We start from the raw sequence: 25,286 nt of genomic DNA, 5'->3' as shown, positions 1-25,286 counted from the left end.
CTTTGCAGAGGTAGTCCTCCCCCAGCCTTCCCTTTTATGGGACTGTAAATTTAGACAGTGTCATTACAGACAATACAGTTTTAGGTGCATGGAACAGGTCTTGGTTTGTTTTGTAAAGCACCATGTACATTTAAACAATGAGGAGTCCGGTGGCACCTTAAAGACTAACAGATTTATTTGGGCATAAGCTTTTGATAAATCCATTAGTCTCTAAGGTGCCACCGGACTCCTCATTGTTTTTGTGGATACAGACTAAACACGACTACCCCTCTGATACCATGTACATTTACAGCACCTTAATTATTCATATTAAAGTCACAACTGGCCCTATTTTTGATAGTCTCAATGGTAATGGCCAAGGACTGAATGGGGCCAGAGACACCAAGGCCTTTCCCCAGTAGTGGTCCTTTTAAGTTAAGTCTGAGGCACAGGGTGGGGATGGGGGTAGTAAAAAGCATGTACTACCACTATGTAGGATTTACCTGATTGGGGGAATAAGTAATCCAGCACTTTTCACCAGCACCATTTATTAGAAAGTTTGGTTGTGGTTTAAAATAGGCAAGGGGAGGGGGGGAAGAGGGAGAAAATCATTTTCCACATATTTTCTCCCTGGAGTCCTAAATAAATTCTGCGTCGTCCACAAGATTACCAACTAAATCCTAACTACCTCATTGTAGTGCTGAGGCAGAGAGAGAGCACAGATGATGTTTGTGGCATTGGCAGGTTTTCTTTGGACCTTGCAAAGTGGAAGTTTGATCTGGAAGTGATCAAGGGACAAGAAGTATGAATGGTGAGATTTGTGACATTTCCGAAGTCAGTTTATAATCACAATGTAATAAAGGAAACAGAAGATGAGAAACTGTGTTGCATGTACACCACATACGCATACAAAGGGACCAGTAGGACCTAATTTTGGAAGATGAAGCACCTTCCAACAACAACTGAAGGATCAGCATCAGGCAGAATGCTGGCAGAGAGAGAGAGAGAGGAAAAATACATGACTAGATCTTCCTGTAGTGGAATATACACTTTATTTTTTTAAAAAGGAAAAATACTAAACAATTTCATACAGTCAAAACTTTACATATTAAAGAAAAAAGCATTAAAAAAAACAGTCGTCAAGAGCAGAAAGGATTTCAACTACAATACCCACAAATTCCAAGCGATTTTTCAATACTTGGAAACTTCAAATCCAGAGTTCGTTCATTAAAAAAAAAAAAGTCAGAAATGGAAATATAGGAGGATACTGGGTGTACAGTGAAATGCCCCTTTCCTCATCAAACTGCAATTCAGGTACCTTTATTTTCTTTGATCAGCTGGCAAGAGTATGTGTACAAAATGAGCAGTTTTGGGTACATGATTAATAGCGAAGCTAGATTATTTATGGTAATAGACAACTTTACTCACCTGTTTCACAAACATGATAATATCTGGTAAAAGTAGTAATTTTACATTTCTATAGGGCCTTTCATTCAGAATGACCAAAAAGCATTTTACAGACTGACTTACAAAACTATATACAGGAATTACTCTGCCTTCCTCAAAAATGGAGACACCCAAGAGGTGAAACACAGCAACTGTTTAATGACACAAAGCAAAACTATATATTAAAATAATATTTTGCAGTTAATAAAATATTCCGCAGTCAAATTTTTCCTTTTGAATGAGTGGGATAGAGTGGTGTCATCTGTAGATCCAAATAAAGGACACTTCAAAATTCTCTTGCTTCTGGCATTAAAATGTAGTGTAAACCAAACACACCAAATGCGATTCTTCCAGAAACACTAATTAGATCAAAACAGACTCTCTCCTCTTCTCCAAAAAAGGTTGACAGGTGCACAACTCCAGTGAATAATTTGCACATAAGTAACTGTGAAGCAGCTAAATTAACAGCTTGGGAACAGAATACAAAAATGTACCACCATTTCTGCCACTATAAAAAAAAATGTGTAATTTTCCATTGTTATTTCAATGGAATGCTGCAGCAGCAGATAATGGAGAGCAGGCCACTGCTGTACATCAGTTAAGGTCAGTGAGCTAAAGATAGGTCAGCAGGAAGGTTTTATAACAGGGCTGTGGGCCCCAATGCTAGATAAAGTTTGAAGGACAAGGACAAGTTGCTTCCTAACACATTGACCATGATTCTCAACCATTAATTTTGTTTTCCTCTAGTCTAAAATTGACACAAAGAAGAATTTCACTGGCTGAAAGTTCCATCTGTGCAGTATACAATGAAAATGCACTGAAAACTCAAGTCTTTAGTCAATGTATCTCTCCATGCACCAACGGTGTGCGAGCAGGATAACCATATATTTGTGTGTACACACAACATGACTGATGAAGGTTTATTCTACTTATTTTATGGGTGAGTTGCGGTAACAGTCAATGACAGCGCAGTCTGGTTAGAGGGCTATGTTTAAGCCACAACCAAGCAATTTAAAAAACAAGTTACTGTTTTTTCTGGACTCGCACAGTGCTTTTTATGAAACTGACCAATTGGAGTGCTTTCTAACTGTTATTGGCCAACAGCAAAACGGACAATCCAGAAAATGGGATTGTCTGAGAACAGTGATGAATGTCACCTCAGTGACTACTGTAAAAAAATAAAATGAAGTTTCTCTATTTGGGTGGTTTATTATTTTTAAATATTTTTGTGAACAGGAAGCATCACAATTAAATGAAAACTCCACAACATCAATCTCACTTTGATTTCTGCAGTTCTCTAGAAAAAAAAAATCCCAAGTCATATGACATGAAGCACTTTTAACAATTTTCAGGTGTTACAATAGAAGCGTTATTTATTACTTTATAAGACAGATTAATTTTAAAAGTATATTTACATATTCTAAATTATACAAAATACAATATTCCAATAAATCACATCATCACATAAGAGTGTAGAAGATGAATCCTTCCATTACCCTGACCAGTAGCAAACAGACACCTCATCGCTTCTCTAAAAAGATAGATACCAGCTACCTGCTATTCCATTTAGGTAAGTGAATGAATCCTCACCTCATCCTCACATATGGATGCAGTGCTGTCAAGCAGTTCAGGTAACCACATGAGCAAAGTGCAGCATTACTGAGATCTGCACGTCAGAATCAAGTGCCTTAATTTAATGGACATACAGTGAGTAAATTAATATAACTACAGTAGTTAAAAATAATAGCAACTTCCCCCACTCTCCAAAGTTCTTTTCACCTTCACTCTCTATTGTGGCCCATAAGAAATATGAGCAAGAAAAGGAGGCACCCATCACTTTAAAAAGTGAACATCTTGGATATGAGCTCAAGCTGTGGGGATGAGATCTGGATCTGAACTGCCCCAAAGTTAGAAGCAGTTCGGCTTCAGTTTCAGCATTCTGGCTCAGGCTAGTATTTTGCCTTAACCTTATCTTTCCGTTTTTCCTCTCTTCTTTATGCTCTGCTTACTTTTTTACTTCCCTCACAACTCTCCACTCTATTGTGACTGCCTGAACTTTAAAAGTTTGTATTCCAAAAAAGCCACACAAAATATAATGAACCATCTGGCTAGAAATATTGACTTTGTCCCTTCCCCCCAACCTTTAGTGGTGGTTTTGGTAGATGTACAACAGAGAAATTACTGAAGACCAACAAATCTGGTGAAGATTTTGTATTTGTGTGAGGGGAAAAGCCCTTAAAAAAAAGATACTAAAATAAATGTTCTTTCCTCAGTAAAGATTTAGATATAGGTTACTGTAAAATATGAAGTTAATGGGTCAGGTCACCTCTGCACCTCCCCTTTGTCTTGGGTTCACCCACTACAGCCAGGAGAAAACAATACAGGCACACCCTGATTTTACAAAGCTTTGAGATAACTAAACACTTTGTAAAATCAGGACTTTTGATAACCAGGAGCTTCAATTCTGTGAAGTTTAGGAGCTCTGTGGATCTGAAGTTGCACAGCAGCACTGCTCTCCTACTGACTACACAGAACGTTTTTGTCACAACAATTGTACTTTTACAGTATTCCTAAACTCTGGCGCTGCTGGACCTCCACTGCACCTGCTACCTTAAGATGTACCTGGTACAGTTAGTAGCAGCTCACCAGATGATGTGGAAAATAGTATTTCCAGCTAGAACACAAGGGACTTCCAAACAGTACAGCAAAGAAATGAAATGGATAATTATCAGCAGTGAAGACCTTATTAAAAAAAAAAAAAGAAAAGAACTATATGACACCTGGAATTAACACATTTCTTCTCTTAGCATGCACTGCATATTTCTTCTTTACCCAGACCAAACAGCAAATCAAAGATTAATTAAGCAGACTATCTGAATAAAAAAAGTTTTCTCGTTCGTAAGATAAACAAAAGTGATGGGAAGATCAGTCCACCAATACTGCACCTGCAATCACAGGGGTCTCTTCTGGTCCCAACTCAGGGCTTGTCTACCCTACAGAGGCGACAGCTGTGCCACCATGGCACTGTACACGCTTCCTACAGCAACGGAAGGGGTTTTTCCGTCAATGTCACCGATCCAACGCTCTGAGGGGGTTGTAGCCAAGTTGACAGAATTCTTCTGCATCTATATGGGAAGTTAGGTCAACCTCACTATGGTGCTCAGGAGCATACACTTTTCACAGCCCTGAGTGATGTAACTAGGTCACTCTAATTTTTAAGTGTAGACCAGGGCTCAGTGTGCTCCAGAGGAAAGCAAAGTCATCCACCGCTCCAATGTTTGATGAAAACTCAAAATTACCAGAGCAGAGAATAAAGACCTTTGTCTATGGAAGTTCATGAGAGCTTTGCCAACAACTTCAATGGGAACAGGACTTGGCTGTAAGTAAAAAATGTACTTAAGGAGTATTTATTGCAGATGTGCACTGCTATTAGATATCTTACGCTGTTAGACCTATTGGCAGACTTTGTATGAAACTAATGCCCATTGAATTCTCTCTTGCATCATTTATTGAACTGTTTTTTCTGGTTATGTAATAGAATAGACATTTTTAAAGCAGACGTTCCCCACATGTAACCCTATTAATAGTGGGGACATTTTGAAAGTTTGTAGTCTGATGGCTGTTCAGTGGAAGCTAGATTTAAACCACTAGCCATTTCACAGGGGCTACTGAACAGGCATCCCCATCAAACTGCTCCCTTCATGATAGTCTCTGTAGTAAGGCCAAAGATGCAATTTCCTTTTTTCCCTTTGAGATGGTCCCTATCAGTGAGGCATAGGACACATTGCCATGAAGCAGTGTATGTGAGAACCTTGCTTAATTATTGCTCAAGCTGAACTTGTGCTGTTAGAAAACTTCAGGCTCTTGGCCTGTCAATTCAACCCCTTTCAATATTAAATTTGTTTGAAACAATTTGTCAGTATTCCACTGCAGACACTACGGTACTGTTACCAAGGGGAAGAGGCTGCACAGGTAAGATGGCAATCCTAGTTACATTATCGTCTATCACAATCTCAGAGTTCATGGTAATTTACTCTAAAAGGAGTGGAAAGCTCTGAAGCAGCATGCCTAACCTCCAAGAGACTGTAAGAATTGGAAGAAGTTTGACATAATCTCGCAACAGAAAGCCAGAACAAGACAGAGAGAGGCGTTGGCCCCGCACAAAGGAGGTGGCTGGTAAGAGCTGTGTTCATATGGGAATAAGAGATCACCACCATTACCTCAGAGAACTTACTGGATGTCTCACAACGTGACGGTTCTCCAGCTATAAAAATCAATCCACACTTGAGAAAAAACTATGCTTGACTGACGCAACCTTGTATCACCTAGGTACAGCAGCACACATGATGTGTAACTTTGTGCACTAATCTACACAGAAGGACCACGGCATGCAAGATGGATAGTCTTCTCTGAAAGACAAACCAAATGAATATTTCACTGGTTTATGTTATATTGCACAAATTAATCTGGAAACCAAATGGGACTATTCCCATTACTTGAATATTATGGTGATAATGTAGCATGATTATTACAAAAGACAATTCTCCATACATGCATTGTTCTAGATGATAGCATTAAAGGTTACCATAGTCCACTGCAGTTGCCTATTTACATATCAACTAAGACTGCTGAAATAAGTATATTAGGATTGTTCCTAATGCAGAACGATGGCAGGATCCAAATGAATCATACTTGTAAATTTAGTCAGTTATTATTCAACTAAAAAAATCCACCTCACTTCAAATGGTAAACATGGCTGTGAAAAACAATAATTCAGAGCCAAGTAATTGGAAATAAATGCTAGAAGATCATATTTACATGCATTCAGCGTCTTTAAAATCAAGCCCCTTAAACTAAAAAAGTAACCCCCCAAAAAAAGGTTGTTCAAGGCTGTACTACAAGGTGTAAGCCTGCAGCACTTTCTACAGGTTGCACTATATTCCCGACATTTTAGGAATTTGATGCTGGAATAGTAACCCATTTGCAGATGTTTGGAAACTTTCATGTACTATCCTAGCGAATCTTAAGAGTTCCAACTTATACAAGTACTAGTTGTGTTGTTCCATGGATGTAATTTGTAAAGTCACGTGTGCAAAAAAGCCAAAAATGGCTGTGAACTTATGACAGTAACAGATCACAGCGATGGCTGCACCTGCTGATATTCAGAACAAAAAGAGCTCTCAACCACCTGTGTAGCTGTTTTCCATCGCTTCACACTGACTCTACAGCAAGTTAAAGAAGTATGGGCTGGATGAATGGACGATAAGGTGGATAGAAAGCTGGCTAGATTGTCCGGCTCAACGGGTAATGATCAATGGCTCCATGTCTAGTTGGCAGCCGGTATCAAGTGGAGTGTCCCAAGGTTCGGTTTTGTTCAATATCTTCATAAACGATCTGGAGGATGGTGTGGATTGCACCCTCAGCAAGTTTGCAGATGACACTAAACTGGCAGGAGAGGTAGATACGCTGGAGGGTAGAGATAGGATACAGAGGGCCCTAGACAAATTAGAGGATTGGGCCAAAAGAAATCTGATGAGGTTCAACAAGGACAAGTGCAGAGTCCTGCACTTAGGACGGAAGAATCCCATGCCCTGCTACAGACTAGGGACCGAATGGCTAGGCAGCAGTTCTGCAGAAAAGGACCTAGGGGTTACAGCAGACGAGAAGCTGGATATGAGTCAGTGTGCCGTTGTTGCCAAGAAGGCCAATGGCATTTTGGGCTGTAAAAATAGGGGCATTGTCAGCAGATCGAGGGACGTGATCGTTCTCCTCTATTCGACATTGGTGAGGCCTCATCTGGAGTACTGTGTCCAGTTTTGGCCCCACACTACAAGAAGGATGTGGAAAAATTAGAAAGCGTCCAGCGGAGGGCAACAAAAATGATTAGGGGACTGGAACACATGACTTATGAGGAGAGGCTGAGGGAACTGGAATTGCTTAGTCTGCAGAAGAGAAGAATGAGGGGGGATTTGATAGCTGCTTTCAACTACCTGAAAGGGGGTTCCAAACAGGATGGCTCTAGACTGTTCTCAGTGGTAGCAGATGACAGAACGAGGAGTAATGGTCTCAAGTTGCAGTGGGGGAGGTTTAGGTTGGATATTAGGAAAAACGTTTTCACTAGGAGGGTGGTGAAACACTGGAATGCGTTACCTAGGGAGGTGGTGGAATCTCCTTCCTTCGAAGTTTTTAAGGTCAGGCTTGACAAAGCCCTCGCTGGGATGATTTAGTTGGGGACTGGTCCTGCTTTGAGCAGGGAGTTGGACTAGATGACCTCCTGAGGTCCCTTCCAACCCTGATATTCTATGAATAGGCTTCAGAGACAATCCTGGAATCTTATTACATACATATAACACATTGATAACATTTCTTACTGGTTAGGAAAAAAGTTAAAGCGTGTTCTTTAACACTGAAAACATGGTCCACTTGCAAGACTAGATCAAGCAGTGCACTTGATGGATCAAGCCCATTCATCTTTTCCAGGTTCCACTGAAAAATTAATTGGTTACAACTTTGTTTAAAGAAAGTTTGCAACAGTCTGCTTCTCCCCATTGCTCCCTTTCCTCTTCACCTTCCTACTAAGATGTTCTGGGGGCAGGAATCCCTCTGGGGAAGATGAAGACATGGTATTTGTACAGTATTAAACCATATGTCATAAGTTTCAGTTGTAATGGATCCTGAGCCTCCCATTTAGGCCCTTTTCGTTTTGCTGGCTTTCAAAAGGTCTTTATCAGCCAGGTGTCTGCCATTAATCAGCCTCCTGGCAGAGAGTTTAGAGAGTTTTCTGTGTGTCATACAGACACATAGAAAACCTCCTCTCCATTTCTATGTTATTGACATAACCTTGGACAAGTGCAGCCCTACAATATTTTACTGGAAATAAGCCATTCCATTTTCTCTTTCACCTATACATTTGGTTATGATGTCTGGTTAGGAGTCTTTTGCTGTACTGATGGCAATTTTCCTTCCATGGACATCCTCCCTTTTCTACACAGGGCCAACATCCCTGCAATGCTCTCTAAGTGCCTCATCTATCTCCATACACACCCAGAGTCGGTTTTTAAAGCTGTTCCATTATGACACAATGGAATTGCTGGATATTTTGGGTCCATGAGACAGATGCCCACCGTACTTTCTGAGGTGCTTGGGGAATTAGAGTGCAGTAGGAAAAAGAGAAGGATGCATAGCATAGTAGCTGCTAGCCTCTGTTCCTCTGGGGCTTCAATACAGACTGACTGGTCTGGCCTGCAGCCAGATACACGGCTCAGCAGCTCAGAGAGGTATACACCTCTCCTCTATTTTGGTACAGCAGCCAAGGAAATGGATGTACTTTGTTTTATTGAGATACAAAAGTATCCCCTTAAAAGTAAAAGGGGAAGGAGGTGGGCTCCCCATAGTGTACATATCAGGAGAGGAAGTAGTTAAGGAGTTGTGTGTCATCTGGGCTATATAACAGGATTTATTTGTTACTCTTTGTACAGCACACTCTATGGTGCTTTTTAGTTTACTTCAACAAATCTGTTGCATTTTCTTGCACTCCTAGACTATTTTCCATGGATGCCTCTGGTTCAGCACCCCCAGCAGTACGTCACAAGATGCTACGCTTGTCAGAACCCAGCTGCAGCAGTAGCTAAAACCTATTCTACTGCTCCCCCCAACCCCAAAAATCGGTGACAATATAGTTTAAGCCATTTTAAGTTAGAATCCCCCTTCCTCCCATTTCATTCAAGTATCAAAACAGAGTCACCATTCACACAAGTCATCAACAGATTGGACTGAAAGACATGAGCTGTGAGTGTCATTGACAAGTGTCAGTAAGTAACATTACTGTAGTTTGATTACAGAGAGAAGAAAAACATTAGTACAAAAAAAGAGAGATAAGAAAGCCATACACAGCATTAAGGAGACCTTGCACTTTTCATCATGTCAGCCCCCGTGCAGTTCAGATGGGATACTTGCAGGCAGTGTCCCCGTCAGTTGTTTTTGTTGGATACCTCTCACACATCTCACTGTTCACTCTGAAGACAGATGGTTTCATGTGTGCTTTTTAGTTTCTTTGTTTTTAGAAGTCTTTAAAGTTGCATCACTCGGAATCAGATAAGTCACTTTAAATAAAGCAAAGCAGTAAGTGTGACAATTTATTTACAGTATACTCCATCTAACACCACTACACACCACTCTGTGAAAGAAAAAACCCAGTAGTGTGGGATTCTATTTTCCTGCTGCAAAGTTATCTCCCTCCTTGATGCTCAGGAGGAACCTGACTGGCGCTGCACAAAAAAACCAAAAACAAACAAAAAAAAAAAACAGCTCAGCCCAGACAAGCAGGTAATAATGCAGGGAGAAAACAGCTCCTGTATAGATTTACTTTAATCATGCTGGATTAGCTTCCTTCCCCACTCCATTGGGGAGTGAACATATGAATTTAGACAAGCTGTTTTATTCTCACATTGAGCTCACAAAGCTGACCTAGTCAAAATCTGTTACAGAAAAGAAACCCTATAACTTCTACGTGCTCTTATAAGTTTCTAATTCCTTCACTCAAATCTATCCTAAAACCTTTTATCTCCCACACTCCTCTTGCTCCCAAATACAAACACCATCCCCAGACATCTAACCAACAGTTATAACATATTCACTGCCATAAGCCTGGGATAAAATACATATGACAGTGACAGTCTACTTTTGTACCAGGCATTTTACTAAAGCTCTCCATTGCAGATGGAGGCAGCCTCCAACATTCACAAAAATGCATTTTTCTTTAGCACCATTTACTGTACGAGCAGTACTCGGAAGTAATCCATTCTCAGCACCAAGAGGGCAAGTCATGTGCTTGAGAGAAAACCAGCTGGCATAGAGAGACTGCCACCCAAAGAGGTTGTGAGAGAAGTTCTTCATGTTTAGAGTGGGTGTGGCTTCTCCCTTGCTTGCTCAAAAGGCAAAGGACCAAGTATCACTTACAGAGGTGCAACTCTTGTACGACTGCGAAGATGCATTAGAGTGGTGGATTGGGTTTGTCCCCCCTTCCCCGCCCAAAACACAAAGTGCTGGTGATTCCCAAACCAGATGGACCTAAGAATTGATCTGATGAGGCCACAGGTAAATGACTCAAAGTTTGGTGGTGCCCTTCTCCTTCACTTCTGAATGAAGAGTCATGCGCTGCATAATTAGTAGTTCAAGAAAAGAAGTCCCCTAACTGTATTAGGGGAAAGGAAGAAAAGAGTGATGCACTCCCTAAAACCCATTGCTGTGAACTCAGAAAGTGTTACCTCACATTAGTAAAGGAGAAGTATGGGGCTCTTTGCCCTGCACCTCATCCTATGCTTCTGGGAGCTAACCAAAGAAAAACGTATAAGTATTGTTTAGAAACAATGTGTTCACTGCACTATGGTTTACACAAATGCACGTTCATCTGAATGTTATCTTCACCTCTGCAGAAGACAGACAGTTCCCAGGCCTAGGAGGTTTCCCTGTTCCTCCTGAACAGGAGCACAGAGCCCTGCACAACAGGGGCTGCTCAGCTACGTTCCAGTGTCTAGGAACTGGGGAAGGAACTTTTTTATGATGCTGTCCAGCAGCACCCATTTGTATCCCAAATTATAAAACTAAGTTTTAAAAAGAAAGGGGGAGAGAGAGAGAACGAGAACGAACAGGAGACTTTTGCACTTCAGCCAGCTCTCTTTCCATTTAAAATGGAGATTAGAACAGAAAGCAAAAGCCTTGTCCAACAATCTAAACAGATTCACTTTTATTTCCCTGGATGGATGAATCCATTCTCTTGGATTAGCATCACCAACTGCTCTAGCAGTGTTAAAACAAAGCTGTAAAGATGGACACAACTTAGATTCTGGCACCACAAGGGTCAGGAAAGGACCTGACCAAGTTGTGCCATCAGAAGCGGATCTTTGCTATAGATGCACAATGACAAGGTCTCCATACATGTTATTTCTGGGAGTCTCTACAGAAGGCAGAGAAGTCCAAGAACTAAACAAGGAGCCCTAGCAAGGAAAGAGGGTGTGCTTACAAGGGTCCGTATCTGGTCTCATATTTAGAGACAATGTTCTTGCATTTCCCCACTTCCTTGCGCAGCTCTGCCACCTCTGTCCTGAGGGCAGTGTTCTCCTTCTCCAAGAAGGCTGCTCGGATTGTGATCTGATTCTCTTTCAGTCGCCGAGCGTCACGGGAACGTTTCGCTGCTACGTTGTTCTTCTTTCGCCTTGTCCAATATTTTTCATCCTGTAGGAAAGGGGGGGGGGGGGGAGGAGAAAAAAAGCCAATCTGACAGCTCAGCATTTCATATCCAGCATCAAACAGCTATCTTCCTGCCCTACCACAAGAGTCATCCTACCCATAAAAGCCATCCTACTTGCTATCAGATTTCCTCCTGTAGCTCATGCAGGAAGTTGTTGGGTTGGCTAGGCTCAGATACTAACTGAAGTTTAGACAACATGGTACTGGAAGATTGTCTCCTCAAAAGAAGCCTATTTAGGATAGTTCAGGGTGGGGTGGGGTGGGGAAGTAAAACTGAGGTGAAATTAAACAAAGGGAACATTTCAGCTAGACATCAAGAACAATTTCTTAACAGCTATGTCTATTAGCCTGTGGAATAATCTCCCAGCGAAAGTGATTAACGTTCCATTGTCTGGGGCACATAGAATTGGACTAGACAAAAGCATTGGCAAATGAGCATATGACCATTTGTGGGGCGCAAATTTGCATTAGTGAGGAAGAGCAAAGGAGGAATGAGCTGAGACAACTTAGTTTTTCCATCCTTTTCTGTGTCTACCACCACAAGTCACTCCTGCCCAACAATTCACTCACTGTTCCAAGTTAAAGCAGTAAGGGCCTTACAGCTGAATAGGAATCAGTCTTCCAACCCTCTTCTGAGCAACGTTCTCCACTCAACCCAGTAGGTATGGCCCACTGGCCTTGCCCCAAATGTATTTCAACATACAAAAAAAAAAGACCCCCACACACTCTGCGTAAAGCCTTATCAGTCTGATATAAGAAGTCTGTTACCTTTTGCTCATCTGGGACAAAAACCTTCTTGGCCTTTTTAATCATGGGCTGTGGTTTCAGGTCCTCTTCAGCAAACTTGTGCTTGCGAGGATTGAAGAGCTCACCACCGGGCACGCTGGAGAGCACTAAGTCAGCAGGGTCGGGATTAAAGTTTACATCAATCTCAATGCACTCTGGATCAACAGGGCTCGGAGTCTCTCTCTCACTCTCTGGGGAGGAGTCTAGCAAAAGGCAGTAAACATCAGAATAGGAGATCAGCATGATGAAGAAAATAAATCCAGGTACCCATATATGGGCATCTCTGCTCACTGTCCTAGTGTATGCCACATTTATCACTTCTATTTAATAGTGAACTCAGTACTGTACAAGACATAGTTCCATTCCCTGCAAGAGATAACATCTCAACTTTACACAGAAGTGCTGGATAACCTGCTTCACCATGGAAGGCATGCATGCCCAGAATGAGATACACAAGAAGATAAAAATGGCAGAAAGAGATGAAAGTTTCTCCCTTCAGCAAAAATCTTGTGGCCTTGTGCACCTCGCTACATATAAGAAGTATTTGCTCCAACAGAGTGAAATCAGAAATTCAGAGTTCTAGCTCCCTGCCATTTATGGCTCAGAAATTCCCACAGAAGCATGAGCTGGCCTAGAGATTTCTCTCACTGAGCCCACGGAAGACCATAAAAATTTGATTTTCAGCATGAAAAATAGAGGTTTGATAAAAATCCACACATCATGTTCTTCCTTATTTGTTATATGTAAATGGAAGAGTAATAACAGAGGGCCTGGGGTGGAAGAGATGTGTACTGTGACAGAAACAGATTGGTAGCATGATCTTTAAAGACATGAGTTAAAAGTCACATTACAGTAACTTTATGTTTATATACATCTTTCACATTGATGAACTGCAAATTTTAGCACTAAGTGAAATATAGGTAGGGATAAATAAATCTCTTCTTCCACCAGCGAAATGCAGCCACATATCTGGGCAGTAAAACATTAGCAACACTACACGAGAGTTTAGGAGAAGCAACAACAAAAACTATACCCAAAGGATAACATAAAACACATCATATATAAACATGGAGTCAATAAGTGAGCACTTGATGCACGGTTGCTTTCCTCTCTCCTGTTGAAAACCTTTGTACTCCATGTTGTGCATATGTCTACCAGGTTCGTGGAAAGGGGGTCAGGGTTCAGGCCCTTTCCATAAAGCCATCTCGCAGGTTCTTTTCCTCACAAAATAGCCATTAAGTCTGTGCAGTGTTATTGTGTGGAGTTCCCAAGTCCAGCACTACACTGAAAAGTGAAGGTCCTCTCCAGATACGCACACTGCTATCTAGGATCAGGTCACGGGTAGCTAAGGTGGAGGCACCAGAAATGTGTTTTATTTCTTTGTCTCTCCTTTCTCACCTCAGGTACTCAAGAGACTTCCAAGCATTCCTTGGAGCTTCAAACTAAAGTATAAACAGCCTCTGTCCAAAAAACTTAGCTGTCACACTTCACAAGCCAAATGAAAGGCTTTATTATAACATTTCCATAAAGCACAGTTCACTGGATGTACACTAACTACTAATGGCTTACCTCAATGGACTGAACCACCAAGGTATTCAAAAGCTTATCTGAACCTATCAAGACTGCAGATCTTATAGTAACAGATTCTTTCACAAGAATTCAAGGAATTCCAGACTCTTGCTAGGTTAGAAGTACCAATCAGAAAGTTGGTATTTCAGATTTGCCAATTCCAACTAGAAACAAAACAGCACAGAAGCAATGTGTTTTTTGGTTTTTTTTTAAAGACAGATATTAAAACCTTAAAAAAAGTCCAGCTTTAGTTGTTGGGGAATGTTTGGGCTGGTTCTTATTTTATCCAGGCTCATTCACCCAGCTCTAGCATCAACAGCCACAAGATCTGCAATCAGATACACTGAATGTGAAGTGGCTAAGCAGCAGTGGCATTAAGGCCTTGTCTACACTAAAGGGAAAAGTCGATCTAAGCTACGCAATTTGAGTTACGTGAATAACGTAACTCAAATCAATGTAGCTTAGACCTACTTACCACAGGACCACACTAAGCGATGTCGAAGGGAGACGCTCTCCCTTTGACTCCCCTTACTCTTCTCGATCAGGTGGAGTACAGGAGTCAATAGGAGAATGATCGACTGCCGACGCATCAATCGCCGCAGCGTGGATGTTCCGGTAAGTGTAGACAAGCCCTAAGTTATTTTGGGGGTGGGAAAGACCTCTTCATAAAGATTAGCAGGAACTTACAGATGAATGAGACTCCATAGGCTAAACACTGTTTATGCTGTTTAAGCTTCTGAAGCTAATCTCCTCAGGATGGTAGTGCTTCTCCCCAGGTTAAGGAGGTCTCTTTACATAACACAACAGCAGAAACCATTCACAAGACTTCAAAGTATTTCACCTACCTGTGCCGGAGGCAGCTTCAGATGGTTGGAAAACTACAGTGGAAGATGATGAGGGAGGGGAGGCAGCAGATGCACTGGTGGGCTCTTTTCCTTCCAGCTCAGCCACAGGCAGAAGCGGGTTCTGGTTCAAGCCTAGGTGAGCAGGGCTGGAAGGGATTCCATTCTCCAGGAGGAACTCATCCAGATCCATGTACTCCAGGTGGAAAGATTCCCCATCATAAGGGATGGTTTTGTCCCAGATGGGAGGCATGAGGGAGGCAGAGACTGCCATAGTGCTGGCAGCTGCAGCTTCATCCTCCTCAAGTTTTTCCTTCTTTTCTTTATCTAAAAGACAAAAACATAAAGGTCACAGTGTAAAATATGGGTTAGAAGATTAAAGACTAGATTTAAATAATGGTAAGAGTTCAATACAGACTCCATCAGAGCAAGGAAATTAACTCGACATGTTCTACACCACTTTACTCAGACCAATCTCCATGTGTAATGTTCGATGAAGTGGGTTTTAGCCCATGAAAGCTTATGCTCAAATAAATTTGTTAGTCTTTAAGGTGCCACAAGTACTCCTTGTTCTTTTTGCTGATACAGACTAACACGGCTACCACTCTGAAACTTAACAGTTCATTGGTCTCCATCTAATAGGTAGGCCACAGAGATTTACAGGTACGTTAAAGTCTTTGAGCTAAGAGAGCAGGGTCTTTTAGCATAGAGGTCCTCTGTACAATCCGTGCTGCAAACAACCCACCCAGGGGTGGCATAAGACACATAGTCCTAAGCACCATGATTCACCACAGTTTAGATTTGATTATCTTTAGGATTTATGGCAGATATTTTGTTTCTCCCAGGCTTTTCCTGGAAGACAGGAAAAGTAGATGTGGAAGGGTCAGGTTATAATGGAAACTATTAAGAAGCCTTTGAGGTAACAAGAGTTTATCCTGAAGTTGGGAGAGAAGTGCAAAGAGGGAAAGATTAGGTACAAGCGGGGGGGTGTGTGTGTGTGGGGGGGATTTTCATATTTGATTTGGAAATAAGACAAAGTCCATCTATATTAAATGCTAACTGTAATGGTTCAGCTAAGCATTTATAAAAGCATTTGTTCCTGAAAAAATTCAGTGTCCCCACACAGTACTCCCTCCAACACTTAATTATAGGTCAAAGTACCTATCACACAGCTCCCCAAAAGGGGAGCTTGTAGGAGAACATCTTAGAATTTTCGCCAGAAACTGATGCAATTTTCTGTTTAAACTACACTATAGGGTATACACAAAAGAAGCACAGTTGTCTCTATGCTAAGCAAAGCCCATTTCTGACTGAATTCCTGGAAGCATGGTTAACTGGCTGCTGAAGGTCATAGATAAGCTGAGTAGAATCTCAGCAAAGAATGAGGCCCATAAGAATTAGAAGACAGCCTTAAATAATGGCACTACTTTGTTAATGAAACCCACACTCACTCATACTCACTCAAGGTGCCTATCTCTAGATCTTACTAGACTGAGTACCATTTTGGGGGCAGAAGCACATCCACAGATGGGTGAAAACATGCTGGTGGAGACCTGGGATGAGGAGCAATGGCTGCAGAGCAATGAGATCTTTTCAATTTTTGTGAGGTGCTCACTCCCACACAAGAGTACCTGGATGAGAGCTCCTCTCACTTTAGGCAATACAGTGAAGATTTCTCTCTGGAAGCCAGGAACCTCAGGTAATTAGTGCTTGATGGGATGTTAATTTGGGAGTTGGAAGTCTACATACAGGCTATTGTGTGGGAAGTGTATACAGCGGTACAAATTCATGCAGCAGGTGTGATCAAAGTATAAATATATACTTGCAAGAATGCTCAGCAACTGTAAACTAAATTTCCTTATGCTGCAATATGGAAATAGACAGCACCATCATTCAGATTCTGAATAAAACAACAGTGACCAGAATGACAAATTCCAGAGAGATGTAAATCCTGTTGCATCAGAGGTCAGCTCTTCAATGTTCACATAGGGTAGCCTGGCAAAGGGCACGATGCACAAACCTGAGAACGCTGCGCTGTTCCAAAGCAGATGGAATAGATCAGTCAGTAGGCCAGTAGGGTCAACTACACACAGAGACAAGGATAGCCTTTTTAGCCCTGCTGTGATTTTAGAAGATCCTGCCTACCAACCCTTAGAAAACCCTACCCCGATTACTCTGGCAGACATTACTTCAAACTACTTCCTTAACAGGAACAGAAGCAAGGTGGAATATGTCTTTTGAAGGCTCAAGGCAAGAATGAGGTTTCTGTTGAAAAGGACAGCACTGCGATAGAGTATCATTGTTACTTCAACCTGCTGTTTTTCTCACATTATGTTTAAAAGCACAGAAGAAAATGTAATTCATAGCGAATAAACAAACCTGGATGAGAAAGTAATTGCTTCACCAGCCAGAGGCTCAGGACTCTGCAACAGCTGGCAGGAACACACAGGCTGATACTACATCATAGGCTCTTCAGATAGAACTATGTCTTTCCATGCATTTGTTCAGTACCTAGCATAATCGAGCCCATCCTGCCTGAGATGGCTGGGTACTAGCATAAGTATTAATCATAGAATATCAGGGTTGGAAGGGACCTCAGAAAGTCACCTAGTCCAACCCCCTGCTCAAAGCAGGACCAATCCCCAATTTTTGCCCCAATCCCTAAATGGCTCCCTCAAGGATTGATCTCACAACCCTGGGTGTAGACGGCCAACGCTCAAACCACTGAGCTGTCCCTCCCCCAAATGCACCAAACGACACTGACGACTTAGTTTTGTAAATCACGTTGATTCTGGTTGGAGTTGTAAGGCAACTGGACACTTGCATGCACCAGGTGGCCACGCCTGGAGCAAAGCCCAGCCCTGGGGGTCAGGCCGCGCTGCTGCGGGGGGAGGTTGTTTTTTAGTTTATGTTGCGGTACTTTGCACTGGCAAAAAGCCCCGAGGCTGCAGCCACACTCCGAGCAGGGCAGTCACCCAGGCCACAAGTCTCCTCAGGGCAGCCCTGGCCGCGTGGCTAAGGAAGGGGAAAGACACTGGACGGGGGGAATCTCTCCCGCTGCCGCCTGGGCACACCGGGAGGGCCCGGAGCTCCCCTGCCCGCAGCCACTCGAGCCTCGGGCTGGGCCCGGCCCGGCCCTGCCCTGCCATGCAACCGGCGGGGCGGGGCAGCAGCACGCGCCACTCGCGGGCCCCGGCCCAGCCAGGGCGTCTCCCCGGCAACCAGAGAGATGGGGCTCGCCCCGCCCCCTCGACACGCGCGCGTCCCGCCGCTCGCGCGGTCGCGCCGTGCGTGCGCGCGCGCTCCCGCCCTCACCGAGGCGCGCGTGCCGCGGAGGATTCTCCATCAGCTTCTTCAGCACCAACGGGAAGGTGCCCGCCAGGCTCCGCTCCTGCTGCGCGGAGGCGGCCGCCCCCGCGCTGCCCGCTGCTGCCTCCTGGCGCGCGGCGCGGCCGGGCATGCTCCCCGCTGCCCGGCGAGCGGTGCCAACACCGAGGCCCCCGCAGCGGAAGGCTACGAATTAGGGCTGCGCCAGCAGCTCCCGGAAAGACACCGCCAAGGCGCACGCGCCAGCAGCTGACGCCGCGAGCCAGCCTCGCCTTACTTCTTTATTCATGAGAGCGAGCTTCCCTCACTTCCCGCCCACAAGCCAGGCCGCCTTCTGTGATTGGCTGCGCCGCTCCAGGGCAGCGCTCCCATTGGCCGTGGGGGGGGGGGGGCACGTTCAGCCGGCGCAGGCCAGGAAAGTGCAAGGAAGGCGTGTGACTCATTAGCATGTTAGTCCCGCCCACCCGGCGCCCCCAGCGTTCGAGTCTCCGCTGCCGCTGTTTCTTCCACAGACCGCGCGCGGAGGGGTGTGGAAACAGCCGCGCGCACAGGAGTGCCGCGGCGACCGCAGGAGAGCGCGCGGGCGAAGCCACTGGGGCCGGGAGTCGCGAGCCCATTAGCCGCCGTGCCCCCTCGGGAGGGGGCGGGGCTGCGGGCGCGCGCAGCGGCTCCCCCACGTCCCTAACAATCCCTTCCCAGAGACGCGGCCCCGCTTCCCTGCAGCGGGTGGGGCCGCGGCTCCGCACCCAGCGGAGATGGGGGGCCGGATTTCGGAGCGATCCCAGCTCGGGTTGCAGCCAGCGCTCGGCCGCGCGGGGGATTATGCCCCACGTGTGTCCCCGCGTGACAAGCTGCTCCAGGCTGCGATGTGCATCGCCCCAGCTTACTCTGGTTTCAGGCAAACAGCCTCTGTCTACACTAGGGGTCGCATTACTTCAGCTCCACTCCAGGCTGGCCCCAGCTGGCTGTTCGCGAGTCACCTTTCCAGTGAGGACAAGGCTGATCACGTGACACGGGCTCCACTTGCGTGCAGCTGCTAAATGTCAGCAACACACGCTAGAAATACGTTCGTTTCTTTAATATTCGTATCCTCTAGAGGCAATTACTGTCATTGCCGCAGCGGAGCTATGGGCCCAGAAATATTAAAAAAAGGAGTTGTTTGTGCACAACCGGGGAGGGGAACATACTCTGAGATAAAGAACTCCAACTTTTTTTCTTTTCCTTTCCCACCCTCTGCTTCTCCCCAGCATTTGGTGCTTTTATTTTATCTTTATTATGTTAGTGATGAGGGGCCAACCAAGAATCCTTCCCTGTTGTTCCAAGCACTGTACAAACATAGAAGATGTCTGTCTGTTGCCAAAGAGATCATGTCATCACAGTGAAAAAAAAATGTGAAATCAGACTCAGCCCCCTCCCTCCAGGGTCCGAAGCAGTGATGTGTATGATCATTCTCCTTGCACAAAAGTCATCATCTAACATTTGTGCCTGACAGCACCTGCTTTACTTCTTGGAGTAGATTTTCAAAAGTACACAAGCAGGAGCAGAGTTTCAAGAGAGCTCAGTGAGCTAGGAGCTGAGCTCTTGACATCTGGATGCCAGTACCACAATACAACGAGCACTTGAAAGTCTGGCCTTGAGTTCCTTAGGAAATCTATTCCTTATTTTTCATCCAGGGAATATTGCTGAGTAAAGATGTGTTTAGAACTTCCATCTCTTTAGCTTTTTTTGTTTTTTTTTGTTATTGGGGGAGAGCAGGGAAGATAAGTCACAGTCTAGTGATAATGATTTAGATTAATGGGAACCATAGCGTATTGACCGACATAAGGAAACTAGGTGAAAGGCAATGTAAAAAGGCAGAGCACTCTATGGTACTACCAGTCTGCTTAAATTCAAATGTCATGCAAATTTATTCTCTGTGGCCAACATCGGGGGAAATCAAACCTAACACAACCTCCAGATGGGATACTAGCATTACTGCCTGCATCAGGCAGCATAGCAATTAGGAGGATACATGAAGACCATAAGAACATCAAGGAATATAATTTGGATCCAGAGATCACCTATCCCCTGTGACATGGATATGATCTCCCCCTGTCCTACAACGTGACAATAGCTGCTATGTGTCCTATGTGATGTCAAACCCCCTAGGAGAAGGAAGAAACTTTGAGGTTGTTTCCAGCCCTCAAACAAACAAGGAAAATGGTGCTGGATTTAGAGGTGCAGACCCAATATAACTATACTGGTGAAGTTGGTGAGAAACAACCCAGAGTTACAATCTGACATTGGCAGGCTTTGGATAGGGTAATCTACGAGTTCTTGTTTTTCTTTCTTGTCTTTAGTAATTTCCCACCTCTGTTCCTGCTCAATGTTTCCTGTATCACTCAAATACATATATGACACTTGCCACCTAAATGCATAAGTGGAGAAACTACATCCTGCAATCTTCCATTTCAAAACACACAGATCTCTACCCAGCCAGCTGTTAAGGAGTACCTCCAGTAGCTCAGCTAGCAGAGCTAATAAGCTCATAGACAGTGATATACACTTCAAACGGACAAATTTTTGAACCGCAACACTGTCTCTTACTTTTCAGAGTAACAGCCGTGTTAGTCTGTCTTTGCAAAAAGAAAAGGAGTACTTGTGGCACCTTAGAGACTAACCAATGAGCATGAGCTTTTGTGAGCTACAGCTCACTTCATCGGATGCATACCGTGGAAACTGCAGTAGACATTATATACACACAGAGATGGTCTCTGTGTGTATATAATGTCTACTGCAGTTTCCACGGTATGCATCCAATGAAGTGAGCTGTAGCTCACGAAAGCTCATGCTCAGATAAATTGGTTAGTCTCTTAGGTGCCACAAGTCCTCCTTTTCTTTTTGTCTTTTACTTGACTGTAAAAGTGCCACACACATCTACAGTGATGTATGAATAAATAATATATTCCAACCAGTGGAGGACAGTGTGACACATGCTCAAGACGGTCCACCCCATATCTAAAAGAGCCACTTCCATAATTCAGCCAGAAGGGAACTGCACTCCTCTGGCACAAGTGCCATTATCTACCACAAAGATGAAGCTCATTTATGCATTTTCATGGGTCAGACCATGACCATGGAACTCACTCCCATAGAATCTAAGAACTACCTCAGATTTCATCACTTTCTGTCCCAGTTGCAAGGCAAACTTTCTTTGACCTGACCTTCACTAATACAAGCTCATAGTACATCAAAATCAATTTCCCACCCACGCTCCAGGGGGATAAATGGAGAAGAGATAGCACATGATAGTAATTAGTCATGTTGCTCAATGCATCACTGGAAGACATTGAGCATACCATGATGAGCAGCACAGTGAAAAAATCTAAGAAGAATAGAACTGATATATGCCCTCTACAGATTCGAAATAGTAGGCAATTAGTGCCCACATACACACAGCCAATCTCCTCTAGCTCAGCTGGTAGAGGACAGAAATATACAGATAAGAAGATTTAATATATTTTATCCAGCAAGGGGCAATGAAAGGCATGCACAAGACTACTCATAATAAATCCTCCATTTGCAGACCATGATACTCCATGTGGGGCAACTGGACTGTAAATGAAGTTTCCACCATGTGCTAACTTCCTCCAGCTAAGACGAGAACTCAGCCTGGGGAGACTTAAAAGGAGAAGGAATCTCCCAGGGGAAATGAGATTTTGCAGAGGAGGTGTCACTGAGTGCTTGTTAGAGGGTTACAGTCCTCATATCTGCTTCCCACCATTTTGTTCAAGGCTGCAGTTTCCCTAGCAAGGCTGGTTTCCAGTGACCTACTGCACCCATCCACTTTATTCCATGACTAGACTCTGAGTATCTAATCCCAGGAAGAGTCCAAGGAAACGAAGATCTGTAAAGGAATCTAAACTACTGTACTTAGGCAGTGAATTAGCTCAACAGTGTCTTCCTCATCTCTAGGCCCCAAAAGTGGAAGGCTGTCTGGTGGAGGTGCAGTGTTTGTGCCTAAGACTGACCTTGTTCCCTGACTTACTTCCAGATGAGTTCAGCAGATGCTGAACATTAGGGTTAGCTTTGTACAGTCATAGGCATGTGCCTGTGCACAGGGAGTGTTTAATTTACGCAAAGATGATTTTTTGCATAGGCTTTAACAGGAGTTTCCAGGGAGCTTCTTGTGGGATCCTTCACAATGCACTCTGCATGGGTGTCAAGTGTCTGGCTCTTCTTCAGGCAGTGATGGGAGAGGCTGGTTTGAGAACGTTTCCTTGGACTCTTCCTGGGATTAGATACTCAGAGTCTAGTCACCAATGGAATAAAGTGGATGGGTGCAGTAGATCACTGGAAACTGCAACATCAGCTGCACCCTCCTGCTTTATTTAGATTTTGCAAATGTAACTGTCAGTTTCTCTTTAGCTGTGGTACTAAGAATTGGGGCATGCAAGATGGAAATCCTCAGTGGGCTTAGCTTTTACACTGCTTAGCTTGTGATGGGAATTCAGCTCCAAAGGAGATGAGGAGAAGCACAGCTCTGATGTGACGGGAGGATCTGTAATAAGGAGCCTACGGCCAGGTAGGGGGGTATGTGTGCAATCAACACCACTAGGAGGTCTGCTGCAGGATAGCAGAGTATGTAAAATGGAGGGGTGTGTGTGATGACAGACCTGGTCCCTGAAAGAGGGGGGTGGAAAGACTGGCTCTGGCAGGGAGGTGTACTAATAGGGAACTAAGAACTAAAGGAGACTAAGAGAACATGAGGGAGGTCCCCAGGCAAGGGGAGGGAGTTGTCATGGTACCATGTCCCCATGCAGCCAAAGAAAGTCATATCCAATAATCAAAGAATTTCCTCTCTAGCCCCCTCAACAAATTCTTCCCAGCTTTCCTAGGTTGGATGGATTCCAACCAGTTGCCTCGCTCCGCTGAATCTAGATACCAAGGATCTAAGGAATTTACTTAATCCAGCCTTGGCCAGAGCACCATCCAGGCACATGCACTAGTGACACTGTTTTCCTAGCTCTGCCACAACTACACCCTCCTCTCTCGGTCAGCTTTTCACCATGGCACAGGATAGCTGAGAAACACGTCCAGGACCAGCCATCCAGCTCCATATTATATAACAGTCTGGTTATTGTACAAGTCTCAGCAAGGGAGGGAGTGAATTTACAGGGAACAACAGACGGACTGTGCTACAGGGACTTGACAAAATGAATCCGTTCAGAGAGGTGGGGACCTACAGTAATCCCTTCGTCATCACAGGTCTTCCTAATGCCACAGGTCCTTGTGTCTAATTATTCTGTGCCATAAGCCACTTACTACCAGCACTCCTGCCCCCATTTATATCCCATTAGCCGCTCTCCTTGGCTAAGAGATTCTTTCATTAATGCCTTTTCTGGTGCACCTCTCCTGTACCATGTTAGCCCCTTTTGCTGCCACAGAACCATATCTGTGTCCTGGCAGCAGTTTCCTGAGAACATTTAGTTCAGTGAACATCAGTCTGTGAGGTAAGGAGGCACATGTCCAAACACGACTGAGGTGTGCCATGGCATTTCTACGTGCACTCCCACCCACAACGCTGCTCAGCCAGGAAAGAGTTAAAACAACCACAAAGCAGCCTGCAAAGGACATGTTTCAGAGTAACAGCCGTGTTAGTCTGCATTCGCAAAAAGAAAAGGAGTACTTGTGGCACCTTAGAGACTAACCAATTTATTTGAGCATAAGCTTTCCTGAGCTACAGAAGTGAGCTGTAGCTCACGAAAGCTTATACTCAAATAAATTGGTTAGTCTCTAAGGTGCCACAAGTACTCCTTTTCTTTTTGCCAGGGACATGTAACTATCCCATCTGAAAATGGAAAGGTCCCTGGGTGTAGCGATTCCCCAGTCCTTAGAGTGTATCAAGCAAGGGTGGCTTGATCTATCCTGCACTGCCCCGGAGAGGACAAGAGTTTGCACCGGGGGACCTCCTAGGTTTTTTGCATCTGGTTTGTGCGGTACAGTCCTAGGAACACAGCAAGAGGGAAAGTCCAGAAAGGAAGAGGCTCTAAGTGTACAGAAGGTGGGACATCGCTCTTGCTCCCTGCCCAGCTTTCCATTCGTAACCCCCCTCCGCAGCAGCAGACACAGAGTTTGCCCCACAAACACCCAACCCCCTGGGTGACTCGTTCCCACTGGGGGCGAGGGGCAGCAGCAACAGCCGGAGGCTCGGCCGTTCTTGTGAAACGGGCCAAACAGGGCAGAGGATCGGCCGGTGGCGAGGAGTTGCGCCTATTGCGGCGCAAAGCCCGCCAGGCTCGCTGGGAGCAGAGCCCCAAAGGCTCGGCAGCTGCGCCCCCTTCCCGGGGCTGGCGATCCGTCTAACCGGGACCCCCGCCTCGCCCTCTCCCGGGGGAGCGCAGCCGGGCAGCGGAGCGCTGGGGGTGGGCAAGGCGGGGGGGGGGGGGCGCCCGCCTACCTGCGAGCGTGTCGGCCCAGGGTAAGGAGTACTCCAGCAGGGACTTCAGCACTTCGGGGAAGTCCATGGCAGGCGGGACGCCGAGGTTGTCGCAGCCGGACATGCCGTGTCCCGGAGAGGCCCGCTGGGTGCAGAGCGCGGATGGCGCTAATGGGAGTCACGAGAGAGGTTGCGGCCGTGCCCGGCGCGGGATTGGCGGAGCAGCGCTGGGCTGGGCAGATGAGAGCGAGCGAGAGCAGCAGCCTGTCCCCAGCCGACCCTGCCCTGCCCCGCCCCGCCCGCCTCCGAGCCGCGTCCCCGCTGCGGGGCCCGCTGGTGGAAATGGCCTCCTGACTGGCTGGGCCGGGGCCGCCTGGCACGATTGGCTGATAGGGCCCGCCGCAGCCACCCAGGCGGCAAAGAACTGGGCCTGTTACCTAACTTTGGGAAAGAAGTCACCGGCTGCTTGGAAAGATGTTCGGACAAGTAATACACGCACCGAGAGGCAGTCAGTCACACGCCCTGAGAGCGGACACATGCACAGAGCAAACACAGGTCATCACAGGCGCTGAGAGCAAACACACAGTGGGAAAACATGCACTGAAACAACAGACCGAGAGAGAGAGAGAGACACACACACACACACAAAGCAAACGCAAACACACATTGAG

General features: G+C 45.0%; 1 protein-coding gene across 4 annotated transcripts; it reads right to left on the bottom strand.

The window, feature by feature from the left end:
- Positions 1-1,014: 1,014 nt before the first annotated feature.
- On the bottom strand, positions 1,015-24,807 carry TEF (TEF transcription factor, PAR bZIP family member). 4 transcript variants are annotated; one of them, XM_077830663.1, is made up of 5 exons: positions 24,637-24,807; positions 14,874-15,197; positions 12,442-12,662; positions 11,447-11,658; positions 1,015-9,527 (listed from the first exon to the last, which is right to left on the bottom strand). In XM_077830663.1, the coding sequence occupies exons 1-5, from the start codon at positions 24,737-24,739 to the stop codon at positions 9,506-9,508; spliced, it is 882 nt and encodes a 293-aa protein (XP_077686789.1). In that variant the 5' UTR covers positions 24,740-24,807; the 3' UTR covers positions 1,015-9,505. The 4 variants fall into 4 exon arrangements, with proteins under 4 accessions (XP_077686789.1, XP_077686785.1, XP_077686799.1 ...); XM_077830659.1 differs by lacking the exon at positions 24,637-24,807 and adding an exon at positions 18,186-18,474; XM_077830673.1 differs by lacking the exon at positions 1,015-9,527 and having other exon boundaries at positions 9,537-11,658; positions 24,637-24,806.
- Between the last annotated feature and the right edge of the window lie 479 nt (positions 24,808-25,286).

This window comes from Eretmochelys imbricata, chromosome 1 (assembly GCF_965152235.1).
Source record: "Eretmochelys imbricata isolate rEreImb1 chromosome 1, rEreImb1.hap1, whole genome shotgun sequence".
In the NCBI taxonomy this organism is placed as follows: Eukaryota; Metazoa; Chordata; order Testudines; family Cheloniidae; genus Eretmochelys; species Eretmochelys imbricata.
Note: the sequence above shows the minus strand (reverse complement) of the source record. Positions and strands in the feature narration are given on the sequence as shown.